This window comes from Dipodomys ordii, unplaced genomic scaffold (assembly GCF_000151885.1).
Source record: "Dipodomys ordii isolate 6190 unplaced genomic scaffold, Dord_2.0 Scaffold16, whole genome shotgun sequence".
Classification (NCBI taxonomy): domain Eukaryota; kingdom Metazoa; phylum Chordata; class Mammalia; order Rodentia; family Heteromyidae; genus Dipodomys; species Dipodomys ordii.
In genome coordinates this window covers 5,959,987-5,978,840 of record NW_012267232.1, presented here as the reverse complement: position 1 = coordinate 5,978,840, position 18,854 = coordinate 5,959,987, and the positions used below count along the sequence as shown (strand labels likewise).

The following is an 18,854-nucleotide window of genomic DNA, read 5'->3' as shown; positions in this document are numbered from 1 at the left end:
GGGCTGGGCGGTGGTGGCTCTGTGTGATTCTTTTCTGTCTCTGCCTCCATCGAAGCTGTTGGGTCAACAGTGTCCACGCTCAGGCGGCTTCTTCGTGGGTTGTAGAGATCCAGTGGGTCTGATGCCGGTGCCTCAGGCGACTTCTACGCGGGTGATCTGCAGGCAGCCCCCTGTGCCTCTGGGACCCGGGCGGCCCCGCCGGGTCATTTCGATTGTGATTGGGCAGGTGGTCTGCAACAGGTCCCTTTGTCGCACTGCTGGTGCAGGGCGGCTTTGGCGGGATGGAGCCTCTCTGCTCCGGTGGAGAGTGAGGGATGGGGGTGGGATCCTCGTGGAGACTCCGGGCTGGTAGGTTTCTCTGTTCCTGGCGATCCGCTGTTCTGCAAACCGGTACCTGGTGATCTGCAAGCAGCCCCCTGTGACTCTGGGGCCCCAGCAGCCCCCGCCGGGCCGGCTGGCCGGCGGCTTGGCGCTCTGCCGCGCGGCCAGTAAAGGTTGGGGGAGGGGTCTTCGCTCTTCTCTGTTCTGAAATTCTTCTTTTCCTCTCTTTCTTTTTTTATTATTTTCCACCTCTGGTTTTTCTCTGAGTGTTCGTCTTTTTGTTGTTGTCGGTCTCTTGGGGAGATTAAGCATTGGAACTCGAACTCTCTTTTTGGTTGGAGAGAGCTGTGGCGTTTCCCTACTGCCCCATCGCCATCTTGGTCCCCCCTCTTGGGTATGTTTTTTTAAAAATATATAAGTATATATTACTTTGTTTCTGGTATTTTTTGAAAACATAAGCCTATCACTGTATCATACATATGTTTTTTTTTGTTGTTTTTTGTTTTGGCCGGTTATGGGGTCTGAACTCTGTGTCTGGGTACTGTCCCTCAGCTCTTCAGCTCAAGGCTAGTGCTCTACCACACAGCACCATTTCTGGCTTTTTCTGCTTATGTGGTGCTGAGGAATCGAACCCAGGGCCTCAGGCATGCAAGGCAAGCGCTCTACCACTGAGTCACCTTCCCAGCCCTGTATCATACAAATGTTTTAAAATGACCTGAGCCCCTTCCCTAGTGCTTTCACTATGCCACAAAACCAAGTTTAATATTTTAAAGGTAGTTTCAGAGAGGTATGTAACAGATCAACTTTTGAAGGTAGCCATTTTCATTATAAAAGAATCTATTTAGAAGCTAGGAGCTGGTGGCTCACGCCTGTAATCCTAGCTACATAGGAGGCTGAGATCTGAGGATTGCAGTTCAAAGCCAGCCCGGGCAGGAAAAGTCCCAATGAGACTTTTAACTCCAATGAACCACCAGAAAAACTGGAAATGACACTGTGGCTCAAAGTAGTAGAGCTCTATCTTTTAGCAAAAGAGCTCAAGGACAGCACCCAGGGCCTGGGTTCAAGCCCCATAAAAGAAAAAAAAAGAAAAAGAATCTATTTAGGTTACTAGAGTGTTCCTGACTAAGAGATTATATTCCCCTCCCCTCCCCCCCTCACTGCTCTTGGTAGTGTTGAGGCATTGTTTCCATAACATTCTTGGGAAAGAGAAGCTTTCCAAATGCCAAAATCCCAGGGCAGTCGCTCTTATTTACGGGGGTGGGGGCAGCTAGAGAAGGAAAAGGGATACTGATGGGAGAGCTGGAGTGACTTTGGGGAGGCAGGTGTGTGAGGCTTAGGGTAGACTTGCAGAAGACCACATGGAGGGAATAGAACATACCACGTTGGTTCCCGGGCCAAAACCTAGGCTGAGATCTCTTCTGATTCTTCCCCAAACCCAGCACACCCAGCGATGCACTAAAGGGATGCTTGACTTGTTTTACTGAGTAATAAAATACGTGACTATTATTATCAAAGAACTAATATTACAAGGGTGATTGTCATGAAAAATAATGTTGACATGGCCAAAAGTCAATGTCACAACATGCTGACAATTACAAAGCAACTCACTTCCTTGGCCTTTCCTGTATGGTGACAGCTTCCATTCACTTAGAAACAACGACCTTTCATTATCCTATCAAAGCAGATGGAGTTCCAAGATTTTTCAACCACACTGTTTTACCCAACAGTATTTTTACTAGATGGCTTTCAGAGTTAATGAGCAATAAAGAAGATTAATAATTAGCAAGAAAACGCGCCTGTTGTAAGCAAATTTGTGACCTAAAACATAAATCCTGCCAAATATAAAGGTGAATTAAAACATTAAAAACAGTTCCAATGAAAGACACCTGCTTGGTCCATTTAAAAATTTCCACTCCAAAGAGAGGGAAGCCAAGCTCAGAGAGCCAAACACCATGTATTTTCTCTCATATGTGGAAGCTAGATCTAAAATACACTGGGACACGATACATTATACAGAACGGTAGGCATTCACACACAGTGATACCAAAGGAAAATACTCTTTGGAGAGGAACACAAAGATGCCATGCTTATGTGCATCTCATCATAGTCATACAAAATAATATTTACTGAAAAGAACTCCAGGAAATGGACACGAGGGGTTTTTCTCTTGTTGTTTCTGTTTTCTTTTCTTTTTGTCTTGTTTGTTTATCTGTCTTTGGGAGAGTCAAGGGGCACAGAAATGGAATGACAAAGGGTGAACAAGTGCAGCAACAGCACTCACTAGACTCTATGTTGAAAATGTGGTGGGACGGGAGGGAAAAATTGGGAGAGAGTAAGGGAAGAGGTGAAATTGTCCAAAAAGGAAATGTACTCTTTACATGACTTGTGTAACTTTAGCTCCTTTGTATATCATTTTTATAATAACATTAAGAAAATTAAAAATTCCACTCCATAGAAGAATCACTACTTGCTAGTGTGGTTTGGATTTTCTTCTTCTTCTTTTAAATGTCGATGCTGGGGCTTGAACTCAGACCCTGTGCACTGTCTCTAACCTCTTTTTTTTTTTTTGTCGGTCGTGGGGCTTGAACTCTGGGCCTGGACACTATCCCTCAGCTCTTCAGCTCAAGGTGAGCGCTCTACCACTTGAGCCACAGCACCATTTCCCGTTTCCTGGTGGTTAACTGGAGATAAGAGTCTCACGGATGTTCCTGCAGGGCTGGCTTTGAACAGAGATCCTCAGATCTCAGCCTCCTGAGTAGCTAGGATTAAAGGTATGAGCCACCAGTGCCGGGCTTTTTTGTTTTTGTTTTGTTCCTCCTGGGGCTTGAACTCAGGGCCTGGTCACTGTCCCTGAGCCTCTTTGTTCTTTACCGCCGGAGCCACAGTGCCACTTCTGACTTTTTCTGAGTAGTTTATTAGAGATAAGAGTCTCATAACTTTCCTGTCTAGGCTGGCTTTGAACTGCTATCCTCAGATCTCCATCTCCTAAGCAGCCAGGATTACATAAGCATAAGCCATGGGCATCCTGCAGTTTGGGTGAATTTTATAACTACATGCAATCTGAATGGTTTAGCAAAGGATTCTTATTGATTAGAAATGAAAATAATATATATCAATGAGGTAAGTATATACTTTTATCAAAACGAAGTATAAAATCACTCATTGTGCAGTTCTGCTACTTCCCAACAAGGCAACTATAGCTAATAACCATTTATAGTATACAGTGTATTTTAAAACAGCTAAAAGAAAGTATTTCAAATGTTCTCAAAACAAAGAAATAATAAAAATTTAAGGAGGTAGATGTGCTAATTATCTTGATTTAATTATACAACCATGTAAACATGAATCCAATATCACATCACACTCACAAAGACAATTACTACTTGTCATGTGTCCTTGATTCTCAGCACTTTCTCCCCTCCAAAATCTGCTTAAAACGATTTCCCAGTTAAAAGTAAAACTGTAAGCTTAGCAAGGTGGTACGCATTTATAATCTCACTGTTTAGGAGGCAGAAGCAGGAGAATCGTGGAATCATGATTTTAAGGCCCACTTGCTTGGTGTGGTAGGCCACACTTGTTACCCCAGCTGCACAGTGGGTAGAGACAGGAAGTGTAATGTCTAAGGTGAGGCTGAGGCAAGAGTAAGAGACCTTATCTGAAAAACAAACTACAAGCAAAAGGACTAGGGTATGGTGGAAGAGTGGAAGAATGGGGGCTAGGAACGTGGCTTAGTGGTAGTGTTTGCATGACATGCATGAAGCCCTGGATTTGATTCCTCAGTACCACATAAACAGAAAAAGCTGCAAGTGGTGCTGTGGCTCAAGTGATAAGAGTGCTAGCTAGCATTGAGAAAAAGAAGCTCAGGGACAGTGCCCAGGCTCTAAGTTCAAGCCCCAGGTCTGGCAAAAAAAAGAAGAGTACAGGAGTGCTTGCCCAGCAAGTGCAAGACCCCAAGTTCAATTAGTACCAAAAAGAGAGTCAGTAACTAAAAATAAAATGCAATAAAACTTCACAAAGATCACTTGTTCTGTGTCCAGCTCTGTGGTATTGTCTTCTAGCCTGAAGTGTGAGGCAGGATGTACAGGAGCAGGGGATGCTGCAGATGGCAGTCTGTGCTTAATCTCTCTACAATGGAGATTTGAAAGAGGTGGGAACCAACTTGTTGATCAGTTTCTTTTGTTCTTGAGGTATTTGCTGGGCAGCTTTATTACTCGGGAGTTCTGCAATACAATCTTTCTAGATAAACACCTTGCTAGCTAAGCCAAAATATTTTCAAATAAACAAACAAAACAGCCTGTTACTATTTGCAGTCTATCCATTATCTTGTAAAATAAGCTTAGACAGGTCTATACTTGCTGGACAAACAGAGAGGATGATAAGAAACTTCTTGGTTTCCATTACTTAACGTCTGATAGCCAATCACAGAGCAGGATCTAGCTGACAGTCAATTGTAGAGGAGGATTTGACAGCTAATCAGAGAGATATCTAGCCTTGGGTCTCTTAGTACTGAACCCCAGTAGCAGGCCTTGGGAGTCTCTAAAGAACATCTGAGAGCAAAGAGGGCTATAATCAAAGGTCTCTGACTTCTGACTGGAAGGCCAATCAGTACTTGCAGGTGTGTTTTACTGGGCCTGAACTGACTTTGTAATTCTCAAGATTTTTTTGGTCAACATTTTAAAACCAGGAGATTTTTATTATCACTCAGAGGAAGCAGAGATAAACATGCAACAGAAACACATCAAAATCCTAACAGCTATCAAAACTAATTAAGAGTGTACAGGTATTCATTGTACTAATCTTTCCCTTTTGCTAGGCTTTTTCACTTAAGGCTGCCACTCTACCACTTGTGCCACACTTTCATTTCTGGCTCTTTTTCTTTTCTCTCTCCCTCCTTCCTTCCTTCCTTTCCTGGTTCTGAGGCTTGAACTCAGGGCCTGGGCACTGTCCTGGAGCTTATCTTGCTCAAGGCTAGTGCTCTCTCACTTTGAACCATAGCTGCATTTCCATTTTAGGTTTGAAATAAGTGTCTCATGGAGTTTCCGGCAAGGGCTGGCTTTGAACCATGATTCTTAGATCTCAGCCTCCTGAGTAGTTAAGATTATAGGTGTGAGCCACCAGCACCCAGCTACTTCTGGTTTTTTTTCTGGTTAACTGTGGGAAGAGTCTAATGGATATTTCTGCGAAGTTTAGCTTCCTTCCAATTTTGATCCTCATATTTCAATCTTCTGAGCAGTAAGGATTATAGGCATGGATCATTTTTATATGTTTTTTGGGGGGAGGGAATCCAAAATAAAATGTAGAGAAAACCTCAAGATTTTGCAGAAAATTCTAATCTGTTTTTGTTTTTTTATTTTTGTTTTCAAGAGGACTGAGCACTAGCTCCAGGTGGCAGGCTGGAGAGCTGATCAGTGGTACAATTTCAGAGGGGACAGGTAGTCTCCTAGATCCTCCTTTTGTCTTACATTCTCCCAACTTTGCACACCTGCACAACTGTGATTCCCCACAGTTAATTGAGCTTCTAAGCCTATTTTGCTAAAATTTGTAATAAAAATGCTGGGCATGGTTAAAACCATTCTTAGACGTATTTTAGCAATCCATTTCATAAGCCAATTGAACAATCTGAAAAGACCTAGAAATGGATCCTTCTGGCAACAGTAGGACTAAACTTGTATTTTTACCAGAACTAGTCTTCAAGATGCCACCCGATTTCCTGCTGAGGCTTTTATTTACGAAGTTGGAAATATTCCTTCAAAGAATATTGGAAAGATTATGAAGGCTACAATTAGACTCTTATGTCAGAGGACTTTGATGTGTTTTGCAGCAGTTAGTGGCATGGGGCCCAGTCTAGGGCACATTCAATCTAGCACTTCACAGCTGCATTTTTGGGGGGTAACAAATCTATGGGTCCTCCTTGCCCATCAGTATCTCTGCTCTGACATTCAATGGGTCTCTATGGGAACTTGGCCTGTGCCCTGCCCTGCATTTCAATGTGGAGGAACTCCACATCTAAATTCTGGCCTCGGCCTTCTACTTGGGTGTCCCCTCTGCTTTGCTATTTCTCTTCTGACCTTCCCTTTTTGCTCCTGCACCCAAAGGGTTTCCTGCCCACTCTCTTATGTTTGGCCCAAGAGGACTCTGCTCCCCTCAGCAAGAAGTCAGCCAAGCAGGACCAAACAGGCACATAAATCTCTGGGACAAAGCAGTCTAGATGCCAGGAGCACTGGTTTGCCCAAGGTCACCTGGCAGTTATAAGCTGGATCAGACACCCATAACACATCCTAAGCCACAGGTCCTGCCACCATGCGGTCACATGACTCATCCTCACTGGGGAGACCGAAGGAGGAAAAGAGCTTGCTCTGAACTCTTCAGGATTGTGTGTGTGTGTGTGTGTGTGTGCACGCGCGCGCGCTCACATGCTGGAACTCAGGGATTGGCTGCCGGGGCTTGAACTCAGGGCTTGGATACTATCCTTTAGCTTTTTAGCTCAAGGCTGGCATTCTACCACTTAAGACACAGCTCTACTTCTGGAATTTTAGTGATTAGCTGAAGATAACAGTCTCATGAATTTTCCTGCTGGCTTTGAACGATGTTCCCCATATCTCAGCTTCCTGAATACCTAGGATTAAGGATGTGAGTCACTAGCAGCCATCATGTTGTGACTCGTCAGGATTAAGGGAAGCCAGGTGACAGCGTGTTTCTGTCACACAGCACATAGCTAGCACACACCTCCGCCACGCTCCATGAACCCTGTCTCCCTCGGTCCCCTTGGCAAAGTTTTATACATTTTTTCACAAGTGCTTATAGGGTATCTGTAGGATAGTGCAGATATATCTGATTTATGCAATAAAAAGACATTTATTTAGATATTTCTGCCATCTTCCTCTAAGAACTAATTTGCATCCTCTTGGGAGTGATATTATTCTCATTAATAATGCATAAAGTAGGCAGGCATAGAGCAAAGCCTGTAATTTTAGCACTTGGGAGGCTGAGGCAGAATTTTGTTCAAGGCTAGCATGCGCTATACATACATAGGGAGACCTTGCCTCTCTCACACACACACACACACACACACACACACACACACACACACAAGCAGAATCAATGAACTATATTGTAATATTTACAGTGAAGTTTCTATTTCCTCCATGAATATTCTGATCTTTATTGGTGGCAAACCACAATTTTACTTTGCCTTGTAAGCTACCCACTAAATATGGACTGAGAATGAGAAAGAACTGCCATTTCTTTGAGAATCAGCACTCATTTTCATGGGAGTCATGCATCTCCAAGAGAAAGCCCTATAGAAAAGCACAAGATTAGCCGGGCGCTGGTGGCTCACGCCTGTAATCCTAGTTACTTAGGAGGCTGAGATCTGAGGATCGCGGTTCAAAGCCAGCCCTGGCAGGAGAGACCGTGAGACTCCTATCTCCAATAAACCACCAGAAAACCGGAAGTGGCGCTGTAGCTCAAGTGGTAGAGCACTTGCCTTGAGCTGAAGAGCTGAGGGACAGTGCCCAGGCCCAGAGTTCAAGCCCCACGACTGACAAAAAAAAAAAAAAAAGAAAGAAAAGCACAAGATAAATTCTAAGGACCAACCTCACTTAAAAAACAAAACAAATGATCAAACAATAAAACCTAGTTGGGTGCCCATGGCTCATACCTCTAATCTTAGCTACTCAGGAGGCTGAGATCTGAGGATCATGGTTCAAAGCCAGCCCAGGAAGAAAAGTTCCCATCAGACTCCAATTAACCACTCAGACATGAGCCGGGCATCGGTGGCTGACGCCTATAATCCTAGCTACTCAGGAGGCTGAGATCTGAGGATCACAGTTCAAAGCCAGCCCAGGCAGGAAAGTCCGTGAGACTCTTATCTCCAATAAACCGCTAGAAAACTGGAAGTAGGGCTGTGGCTCAAGTGGTAGAGTGCTCGCCTTGAGCTGAAGAGCTGAGGGATAGTGCCCAGGCCCAGAATTCAAGCCCCATGACCAACAACAACAACAACAAAAATCAGACATGGAGCTGTGGCTCAAAGTGGTAGAACAGCAGCCCTGAGCAAAAAAGCTCAGAGGCAATGTAATGCTCAGGCCCTGGGTTCAAGCTCCATGATGGACAAAAAAACCCACAAAGCCCTATCATCATCATTATTATTATTATCATCATCATCATCCCTAGGATTTGAACTCAGGGCCTTGCAATTGGTAGGCAGGTGCTATACTACTGAGCCACATAGTCCTGAGTCACACACAAGACTTGCTTTGGCGTTGTCTGGTACGGTGTGATAGTTCTGGTGTGTGAAAGCAGCTGGCATGGATTCAGGGATGGATAGATTTATTTCTGCCTCCAGCTTCTTAACCAGGAGGATTTGGTGAATCATTAACCATCCTGAGTCCATTTGTAAAACAGAATAACAATATTTACTTCTAAGGTTGTTGTTGGTATAACTGATGCAACCAAGGCAACAGCCCTTGGCGATTAAGGCCAGGCACCAACTGCCAAGTGAAAATATGCTATTCCTTCTCCTTGCTCCTCCTTCACTTTTCTTCCTTTGTAGGGAGCACAGGCAGTGGTAACTCTTCCAGCTCTTCAGTAAGGGAGGGCTGATCTACTCTAATGCCTTCTACTACCTGCCGCAGCCAGAAGGCCACCTGGGCACCAACAGTGGCCCTGGTTGAATCCTGACAGCCATCTGTTCCAGGAACATCTGTCTGTGCTTTCTGCCCTTGCTGGTTGGAATGCTTTCCCAATGTCCCAATCCTTCTACCATTTTTCATCCCAGCAGAGAAACCTGGGGTCTTCAAAGAACACTTACTTTGTGTTGGGTGGTTGGTGGCTGTTTGTATTGACCTGCCCAGTCTCCCTCTTGCTGGACACATAGACATACTCAGGAAGCTACAGCGGGCCCCAATAAGTTTGTATGTGTCACGCAAAAACAGTGCTCACTCTCACCATGTAGCCTGGGATGATTTCAGTCCATCATGCCTAACTTCTTCATTTAAAGTGATTTTAGTGCACACCTGTCCTTCTTTACATTCTGACTTCTCTCAGGACCACCACTCCATTTCCTGTCTCCCCCCCCTTTTTTTTTTAAAAATGCCAGTCCTGGGGCTAGAAATCAGGGCCTGGGTACTTGTCTCTTAGCTTTTTTACTCAAAGCTAGCACTCTACCACTTGAGCCATATAGCTTCACTTCCAGCTAGTTGATGGTTAACTGGAGATAAAAGTCTTATGTCTCATGGACTTTCCCATCCAGGCTGGCTTTAAACCATGATCCTTAGATCACAGTCTCCTAAGTAGTTAGGATTATAGGCATGAGACACCATAATGCCTGGCCCATCTATATCTGTATGTGGGTGTGGGTGTGTGTGCTCACGCGCACACACGTGTGTCTTCATGCATGTACACTAGGGATTGAATTCAGGGCATTGTACTATTCGCTTAGCTTTTTTTTGGTCAAGGCTAACACTCTACCACTTGAGCTGCAGCTTCACTTCTAGCCTTTTGGTGGTTAGCTGGAGATAGTCACAGAGATATGTCTACCTGGGTTGGCTTCAAACCTTGATCCTAGTATCTCAGCTCCTGAGTTGCTAGGGTAACAGTTGTGAGCCACTGGCTCGTGGCTTTCCAATGTTTTTAATATGTTAAACACAAGTTATGGAAAGGGAGAATTCTTTCCTATAGAGTTCATGTGTTATGTGCAAATTAGAAGATGTCATACACCCTGGCTGGAGAAGTTCTACACTTACAGCTCAGAGCCAGCCAGCGGTTCTGTTATATAAAGATTAAGGATAATGTATGCAAAGAATGTAACAGCCTTCCAAATAAAATAAGAGATGACACCATTTGTAAACAGTAATCTTTCATTATGGTATTAAGTGTATTTTGGGCAAGACTCCGTGGCTTATATCTGTGATCTTGGCTACTTCAGAGGCAGAGATTGAGACCACTGAGATTCAAAGAAAAAAAGTTGACCCAGCTCAACAAACAAGCCAGGCATGGTGGGATAGGGCTGTAATTCTGCCTCTGCCTCTGTGATTATGTGTATGTGGGGTAGTGGAGGGTGAGCAGTCAAGGAAGATTATGATCTAAGGTTGACCTTATCTGAAAAATACCCTGGACCAAAAGCAAGGCTCAAGAAGTAGAATACTTGTCTAGCAAGTTAAAGGCCCTAATTTCAAACCTTAGTACTAGAGAGAAAAATACATTTTAGTCATGGTCCTGATTAGCAACTCAAGGTCATGGCTAAAGAAATTCCCTTCCTCCTTCACCATCACCTTTTCTCCTTATGGAATTGATACTATTAGCATACAGAGAGTTATTTTTCCAAATTAAGAACAACCAAAACAAAATAGTATTTTTTTTAAAAACCTCCTGTCTTGACCTTCTATCTTTCTGAGCACCCACTGCTTCATTACTTGGGGGTGTGGCCTGGCTGTGTCCCCGAGCGTCCACGGTGGTTGAAGGTTGAGACCCTGGGGAGCTGCTCATGGAAGATGGTGGCACCACTGGAGGTGGGAGGTCTGTAGTCACTGGAATCCTCATGGGTTTTCCAGTAGCTCCCTCCAGAGGATTCTTTAAAAAGCCTGAGTTTTAGGGCTGGGAAGGTGGCTCAGTGGTAGAGTGCTTGTCTTGCATGCCTGAGGCCCTGGGTTCGATTCCTCACCAACACATAAGCAAAAAGAAAAAAAGCTGGAAGTGGCACTGTGGCTCAAGTGGTAGAGCACTAGCCTTGAGCTAAAGAGCAAGTGGTAGAGCGCTAGCCTTGAGCTGAAGAGCTGAGGGACAGCGCCCAGGCCCAGAGTTCAGGCCCCACGACCAGACCCAAAATAAATAAATAAATAAAATTTAAAAAGCCTGAGTTTTAGGCAGGTTCCAGTATCTCATTTCTTTGGGCTCAGATGCTGTAATAACATTTTGTGACTGTCCTTACAATGATATTTAAATGTCAAGTACAAGCTGACTTTAACTGGAATAACTATAAGCCTAACTTATAACCTGATACATTTAGTTTAAGAAGCCGTTTATTAATACAAATAGGGAATGTGTTCCTTAAAAACGTCACAGTAGCCAGGTGTGGCTCACTCCTGTAACCCTAGCAACTCAAGAGGTGAGATCTGAGGATCCTGCCAGCCTCAGCCGGAAACTCTGTGGGACTCTTATTTCCAATTAACCACCAGAAAACTGTAAGTGGAGCTGTGGTTCAAAGTGGTAACCTTGAGCAAAAAAAGCTCAGGGACAGTGCCCAGGCCCAGAGTTCAAGCCCCATGACCAACCAAAAAAAGTTCCACTTGTTTTGTTTGTGTTTGTTTTCTTTTTATAACGTTACTTGAAAAGTAGCATTTTCAATTTTCTTTTTCTTTTTTTTTTTTTGGCTGAGTACTGGCAGCCTATGATCTTAGCTACTTAGGAAGTTGAGATCTGAGGATCATGGTGTAAAGCCAACCCAGTTAGTATAGTCCATAAGACTTTCATCTCCAATAAACTAGCAAAAAAATCCAAAAAACAAAAAACACCTGGTAGTGGAGATGTGGCTCAAATCGTAGAGCCTTTTTCCCTCAAAGAAAAAAGCTCAGGGACAAGTGCCCAGGCCCAGAGTTCAAACTCCAGGACTGGCACAAAAACAAAAATAGACAAAAACCCTACCAATTTTCGTAAAAAATCTTAGCAAAATATGTTTCTTGGTAGTTATCATCCAGCTACATCTCCCTGACTATAACCCAAGATCATGAAACACTACAGATGTGGTGCTTCAAAAACTGCCCAATTGCTGGAAAATTCTTTCCTGTCATAACATCTACTTAAGAAGAAACAATTAGGGCTGGGAAGGTGGCTCCGTGGTAGAGTGCTTGCCTTGCATGCATGAGGTCCTGGTTCAATTCCTTAGCACCACATAAGCAGAAAAATCTGGAAGTGGTGCTGTGGCTCAAGTGGTAGAGCACTAGCCTTGAGCTGAAGAGCTTAAGGACAGCACCTAGGCTCAGAGTTCAGGGCCCATGACCGGCAAAAAAAAAAAAAAAGAAGAAGAAGAAAAATTAGAAATTTTAAAGTGTTTGTAGCAACTGTTGGGACATTGTGATCATCTCTAAGTACAGCTACATTGGAAAGTAGACATACAAAGAATTCTCTGAGGTTTAATACAAATTCTATTATAATAGATAATTCAAGGAACTATTCTCTGGTAGAAAATTGGAATTGAAGTGCTGGGATGTGGTTGTATTAGATGGAGACTCTACAAGTAGAATCACACTAGACCTGCGGGATCTCTGTCTCCACTCATCGTGATGACCGTCCTGAGAGTAGAGAACACTAGACAAATGATGTCACGATTTTCACTGATGGACAATGAAAGGAGACAAAAGGAAAATACCACACACATAGTCACACACACACAACCATACATCGTTATACACATAACCATACACAATTACATGCACACCAATTACAGTCACACAAATGAGAAGCACCACCACACACACAATTATAGACATGTGTTTACACACACCAGATCAATGTCTGTATATAGATAAAACTAGGTATAATTTATACCTGTCAACTTTTTTCCCCTGAGAGGAAGAATTGTGCTTTTGCTTTTAAAACTGTCTTTTCCAGCTTTTTAATTGTGAAAATACTGTACAGAGGAGTTACAATTACATGGGCAAGATAATGAGTATATTTCTTATCAAGCATTGTAGCCTCCTTTTTTGTTTCCCCTTCCCATCCCTTCCCATCCTCCTCTGGACCCCCATTTTCCAGCTTTTTTATTCTAATATTGAAAGGTCTCCTTTTTTTTTTTGCCAGTCATGGGCCCTGAACTCTGGGCCTGGGCACTGTCCCTCAGCTCTTCAGCTCAAGGCTAATGCTCTACCACTTGAGCTGCAGTACCACTTCCAGCTTTTTCTGCTTTTGTGGTGCTGAGGAATGGAACCCAGGGCCTCATGCATGCAAGGCAAGCACTCTACCACTGAGCCACCTTCCCAGCTCCTGTCTCCATTTTTTTTTATTAGCACCAATTAGTTGTACAAGGGGGTTCTGATGTATCTATATATGCAAACCATGTACCACAATCAGAATCACCCCTTCCAACACTCTCCCTCATCCCCCTTCTCCCCGCTTCCCAGACCAGTTTGAAAAGTCCCTTCTTTTAGGAAATGGTGATGATGATAGTGGTAAATGTTTTTTAAATCCTGATGGTCTAGCTCAGAATTATATCAATGGCCTAGCTTGTCAAAGGTTTGATTTACACACACACACACACACACACACACACACACACACACACACACACAAATTCCAACAATCTTATCTCAATCTGAAAAATGAAAAACAAATTTTGTGTGTGTGTGTGCTAGTACTGGAGCTCTAACTCAGAGTCTTGTGCTCTTGTTTTGACTTACTTTTTTGTTCATAGCTGGCACTCTACCACATGATCTATGCTTCCAGTTTCAGCTTTTTGCTGGTTCACTGGAGATAAGGGTGTTGAAGAGTTATCTGCCAAGGCTGGCCTCAAACCTTGATCCTCAGATCTCAGCCACTGGAGCCTGACTAGAAACTATATTATTCTTTTTTTATTTTGTTTTGTTTTGGTCAGTTGTGGGTCTTGAACTCAGGGTCTGGGCATTGTCCCTGAGCTTTTACACTCAAGTATAGTGCTCTACCACTCTGAGCCACAGAGCCACTTCCAGTTTTCTGGTATTTAATTGGAGATAAGAGTCTCACAGATTTTCCTGCCCTGGCTGGCATCAAACCATGAACCTCAGCTCTCAGCCTCCTGGGTAGCTAGGATCTAGGCATGAGCCACTGACGTGTGGCTAACATTTTATTCTTTGAAATTACATTGGGCCATAAAATCCAAATGTCTGCAAATGGCAATTTTCTAGTTAAAAAAATGATCTTGGCTCATTACCTATTTCTGAAGATAGCGAAATCCTTTAACCTGTCATTCAAAGCCTCCCTTCAGCTTCAGCCTATCTTTCTTAGTTTTTTGCTTAGCGAATGGAATGAACCCACCTTTCTTCTCTCTTTCGTGGGGTTAGCCCTTCCTGGCCTTCCCTGACCCTGAGGCACATTCAGCCTCTGTCCTCTCTGGTCATGAAAAGCGCCAGCCTTGTGACAGCTGCCCTGGGCTGCCTACCAGTAGCTCCCTCACAATTCAGTATCCTCCTAGCCAGGGGCACCGAGCTGTGCCTTGAATTCCAGTTTGGAGAGGCTCTGTCATACCTGCGGGGTCTTATCAGTCTCCTGTGCTCACCCATTCTGACATGGAGTCAGGCCCCAGGCCCAGTACAACCCAGATGGAAGGCAAAACTATACTGCGCATGCCTTCTTTCAGATGAGACCTGTGCTTTTCCCACCCCTCCTCCTGGACCCTGGCTTCCTTCCCTCCCTCTCTGGCTTGTTAGAACCCACCAGGCAGCTTGGGCAAGACTTCAGGGTTGTTCTCCCTCAACACACTGAGCTTCTCACTTCTGCTACTTCAGCTGAACCACACCTCCTGACACTTCTTTCTATAAGTCAGTGGCACTTGGAGTGCTCTTGCCAGGCCAGCACACAAGGCCAGTGTCCCAGGCTCTGCCCATTAGGAACCAGGGATATCAACAGTGGTGGTCAAGGAGAAGTTCACAACATCTCACTTCCAAGAGCCGAGCTTCTGAGAGGCAGGGCATACATCTTATACATGGGTTTATGAAACCATGGGCTAGTTGAGATTGGTTTGGGAAGGGGAGGGGAGACAGACAAGGTGAGTCCAATCAAGGTACATAGATATATGGACCTATCAAAATGATTGCCGCCCTTATCCAATGGGTTGATAGTAATAAAAATATTTAAAACCTAATCACCATGGTAGGCACAGCTAGAACTCTACACTTATATCCTGAGTAAATAAATGAAGAAGCTGTGAGCTCCTGTAGTGTTCCCTCAATTCACCTTTCCAGCATATACCTACGATGAACTTTGAAGAGTTCTCAAGTTAGGACTGAAGGGACCAACACCGATAGTGCACGCACCGTGTCACCTGACTCAGAGGTGTTTATAGTATGCACCTCACTTGGAAAGTCAGTACCACTTCATGTCTCGTGTCTTAACTTACTGGCAACATTCATTTTCCTAAGAGTTTATTTTGCTAACTTTTTTAAAAATCCAGAAATTGCCTTTATTAGAGGCTTAGAATGGGCTAAAGAGAATTCGGGGACACAGAAATATAGGCAAGGTCCCCATCCTGGAAGAACATGATTTTGAGAACAACACTTGCAAACATCGTAATGATGAAATAAAAGTGAAGATATTATAGTTTATGCTTGTAATCCTAGCGACTCAGGAAGCTGAGATCCAGGATTAAGGTTAGAAGCCAGACTCTTATTTCGAATTGACCAGCAAAAATTCAGAAGTGGAACTATGGTTCAAGTGGTGGAGTGTCAGCCTTGAACAAAAAAGCTAAGGGAGAGCACTCAGGTCCTGAATTCAAGCCCCAGTACAGACAGACAGACAGACAAACAGACACACACACACACACACACACACACACACAGTACACTAAGTTTTTCTATGTACTACTCACTAATATTTATCAGGTTCTTGGTTCAAAAAAATGTGGTAAGATTTGAGAGGACAGTTACAGGTGACTCTCAGAGTTAGAAACAGAATTCCTCTTGTCTAGAGGACAATGTTCTTTTCTTCGAAGTATATGAGCCCTTTAAAGGGCAGTTACTACTACTACTACTACTAACTACTACTCCACCAGGGAAAGCCTGAGAAAATGAAGGTGCCCACCAACCCCCAAGAGAGGTAGACAGGGTAACTTCTCCCTCTATAAGGGGACCAGGCAGCGTGGGCCAGGTGCTGGCTAGCTGTTGGCTAGCTCTTCACTAGAAGCCCTGAACTGGGCTCCTGGCAGGCATCTTCTCAGCATTGGTAACACCCTGCTGGTTAAGAGCATCTCAAACTAAAGACAGAAGTTGTCCTGTTATCTCTCCCACCCGCCCCATTTTAATTTAGCCAATAAAGTTTGCTACTTCCTATTCCGTGAGAATAGAAATGACCCCCACACTCAATCCATGCAAGAAGAGTTTTAGAAAGACACAGAAAAAGATGGAGACACAAGAGTAAGAGTGGATCTCTGGTTGTTTATGTGCCACATCACTGAGACACTCTTTCCTGGGACTGTAGTTACACAGGGCTGGACAGCAGAGCACAGCATCTGCACCAGCACCAACCTCCATTGTGTCATACCTGCCATGCCCACACTGTGACTTCTGTCTTTTCCAGAAACTCAGAGAAGCCTCTTCCCATGAGAAGAAATAAAATACTTTCCTCTTATGAGGCACATTTCACTTTTTTGAGAAGACAGACAGAACATGATACTCCACCATAGGAGTATCATGAGAAGCAAAAACTTTGAACAGTGTGTTAACAGTGAATGACTTCTTCAAGAACTCGAGGCCTGGAGATTTCAGATTTTTTTTTTTTATCATGGTTGACACTCTTATCACTTGAGCCACATCTCCACTTCTGGCTTTTTGCTGCTTATTTGGAGATAACTAATTGTCTGCCCTGGTTGGCTTTGAGTAGAGATTCTTGATTTGAGCCTCTGGAGTAGCTAAGAGTACAGGTGTGAGCCACTGGTGCCTGGCTAATTATTTACTTTAATGGACAGTGAGTGCCAGTAGAAAATACCCTAGAAGTTTAAGGATGCGAGAAAAATTAAATTGTTTTAATTTCCTGTACTACCAAAGCCTTGTGACTCTTGACAATCTAGGTCTACAGATGATAAGGGAGAGAAGCTACTGGGTAGAAAAATAAAGTACTCCACAGCACCTCTAAAAGTAAGTACCATCTGACCTACCCTTCATCTTCATCCTGGCTTCTTGTTTCCTTCCATATGGACTTACTAGGCCTGGGACACCCATTGTCACTGAAGACACAAGGCAAAGAAGGAAGAGTACCATGGGAGGGGTGGGGGCTGATGGGTCGGCTGGGTGGAAATATCACAGTGAAACACCCCCGTTCAACTAATGTGTACTAATAAAAATCTTTTCAAAGAGAGATGTAGTTGGGAGCCAGTGAACTGTGCCTGTAATCCTAGCTACTCAGAAAGCTGAGAGCTGAGGATTGTGGTTTGAAGCCAGCCTGGGCAGGCAAAGTCCATAAACAACACTTCTCTTCAATTAACCCCCCCCCCCAAAAAAAAAAACTGGAAGTAGAGCTGTGGCCCGAGTGGAAAAGCACCTCCTTTGAGCAAAAACGCTCAGAGATAACACCTACCTACACCCCGAGTTCAAGCCCCAGGACACATGAGCACCCGCGCGCGCGTGGGGTACTCACAAGCCCAACACCATCACCTAAGACAACCTGGATGACTCACTCTATCTTAACCGCTGAAAATTCACTTTAAGAACAAAAAGAGGGGCGGGGGCTCCATTACCTTGAGCATGCGGATTTCCCGGAGGGCGATTTTCTTTATGACAGGGTCATCTTCGGATTCCAGAAACCTCTTGATGGCCACGAGCTGGCCCGTGTCTCGGTTTCTGCATTTGAAAACAACGCCATAGGACCCCTCTCCAATTTTCCCGATTTTCTCATACTTCTCCATCCCCGGGGAACGGCGTTTCACATCGTCTTTCCACGCCGCTCTTAGGAAATTCGGGCCCGGATAGACGGCCCCGGCGCTCCAAGCAGGCCGGGGGTGAGCCAGGGACCTAGCTCAGGGCAGAGGAACGTGTTAGAGAATTGGGAGCCCCCCCAGACCCCCCGGCCCCCGGCCCGGCCGTGGCCCTCAGAAACGACCTCCACCCCGGAGTGGCCCGATTGGCCGCCTGTGCGTTCAGCACCGTCCCCCAGCCGGCCTCCGCGGGCTTCTCTGTCTTTGTAACGCTCTCCTTCATCCGATCTCCGACACTTGAGCCGGCTGGAGTTCGCGGACCGCTAAGGGCTTCCCCGGTTCTAATTTCGGGTGTCATTTCCGCGCCTCCCGAGGGGCGGCGGCGGCGGGGATCGCCCCGCGTCCTCGGCGTCCTCCGAGGCGCGGGGCCGCCTCTCCCGCAGCTTATCCGGCCTTCTCCCCGCCCCGCGTCCCGGCAGGCGCCCCGAGGCGGGAGGACTCCGGGATCCCGGGACCCCCGAGTCCGGGGACTCACCGCGTCGGACCCCGAGGGCCGCTCGGAGCGCGGCGGGCGGGCCCCGCGATCCCTATGGGAACCAACCCCCACCCCGTGTGGGTCTGGGCGGGGCCGCCGCACCCCGGTTCCCACCTTCCGCCCGCTCCCCGGCTCCCCGCTCGCCCTCCTTCCCGCAGAGGAGATCGGCACGATTGCGAAGTGGAAGTGCATCCGTGCCAGACCGTGCGCGCGCGGAGTCTGCCCCTCTCCCCCCGCCCCCAGCGCACCCCGACACGGCCCGTGCGCCCGGCCGGCGTTTCCCTGGGGGCGGCCGCCAGCGAAACGGGCCGGCGCGTCCCCGGACCCGCACCCTCCTCCCCCCCCCATCGACCCTCAGGGTCAGGCATTGCTGGGCGCTCGGGCGTCTCTGGGCAAGGTGGCCGC

The 18,854-nt window shown here is 45.5% G+C and overlaps 1 protein-coding gene across 3 annotated transcripts in view; it reads right to left on the bottom strand.

Annotated features, from left to right (window-relative positions):
- Window positions 1-18,654, bottom strand: part of Cdkl1 (cyclin-dependent kinase-like 1 (CDC2-related kinase)) — a 56,470-nt gene extending 37,816 nt beyond the window's left edge. The window contains exons 1-2 of one of the 3 annotated variants that reach the window (XM_013012297.1): window positions 18,564-18,654; window positions 17,738-18,011 (exon numbers count right to left, since the gene is read on the bottom strand). In XM_013012297.1, coding sequence (XP_012867751.1) covers window positions 17,738-17,905 — 168 coding nt within the window. In that variant the 5' untranslated portion in view covers window positions 17,906-18,011; window positions 18,564-18,654. The other 2 variants (XM_013012298.1, XM_013012296.1) reach the window with 2 other exon arrangements.
- Between the last annotated feature and the right edge of the window lie 200 nt (window positions 18,655-18,854).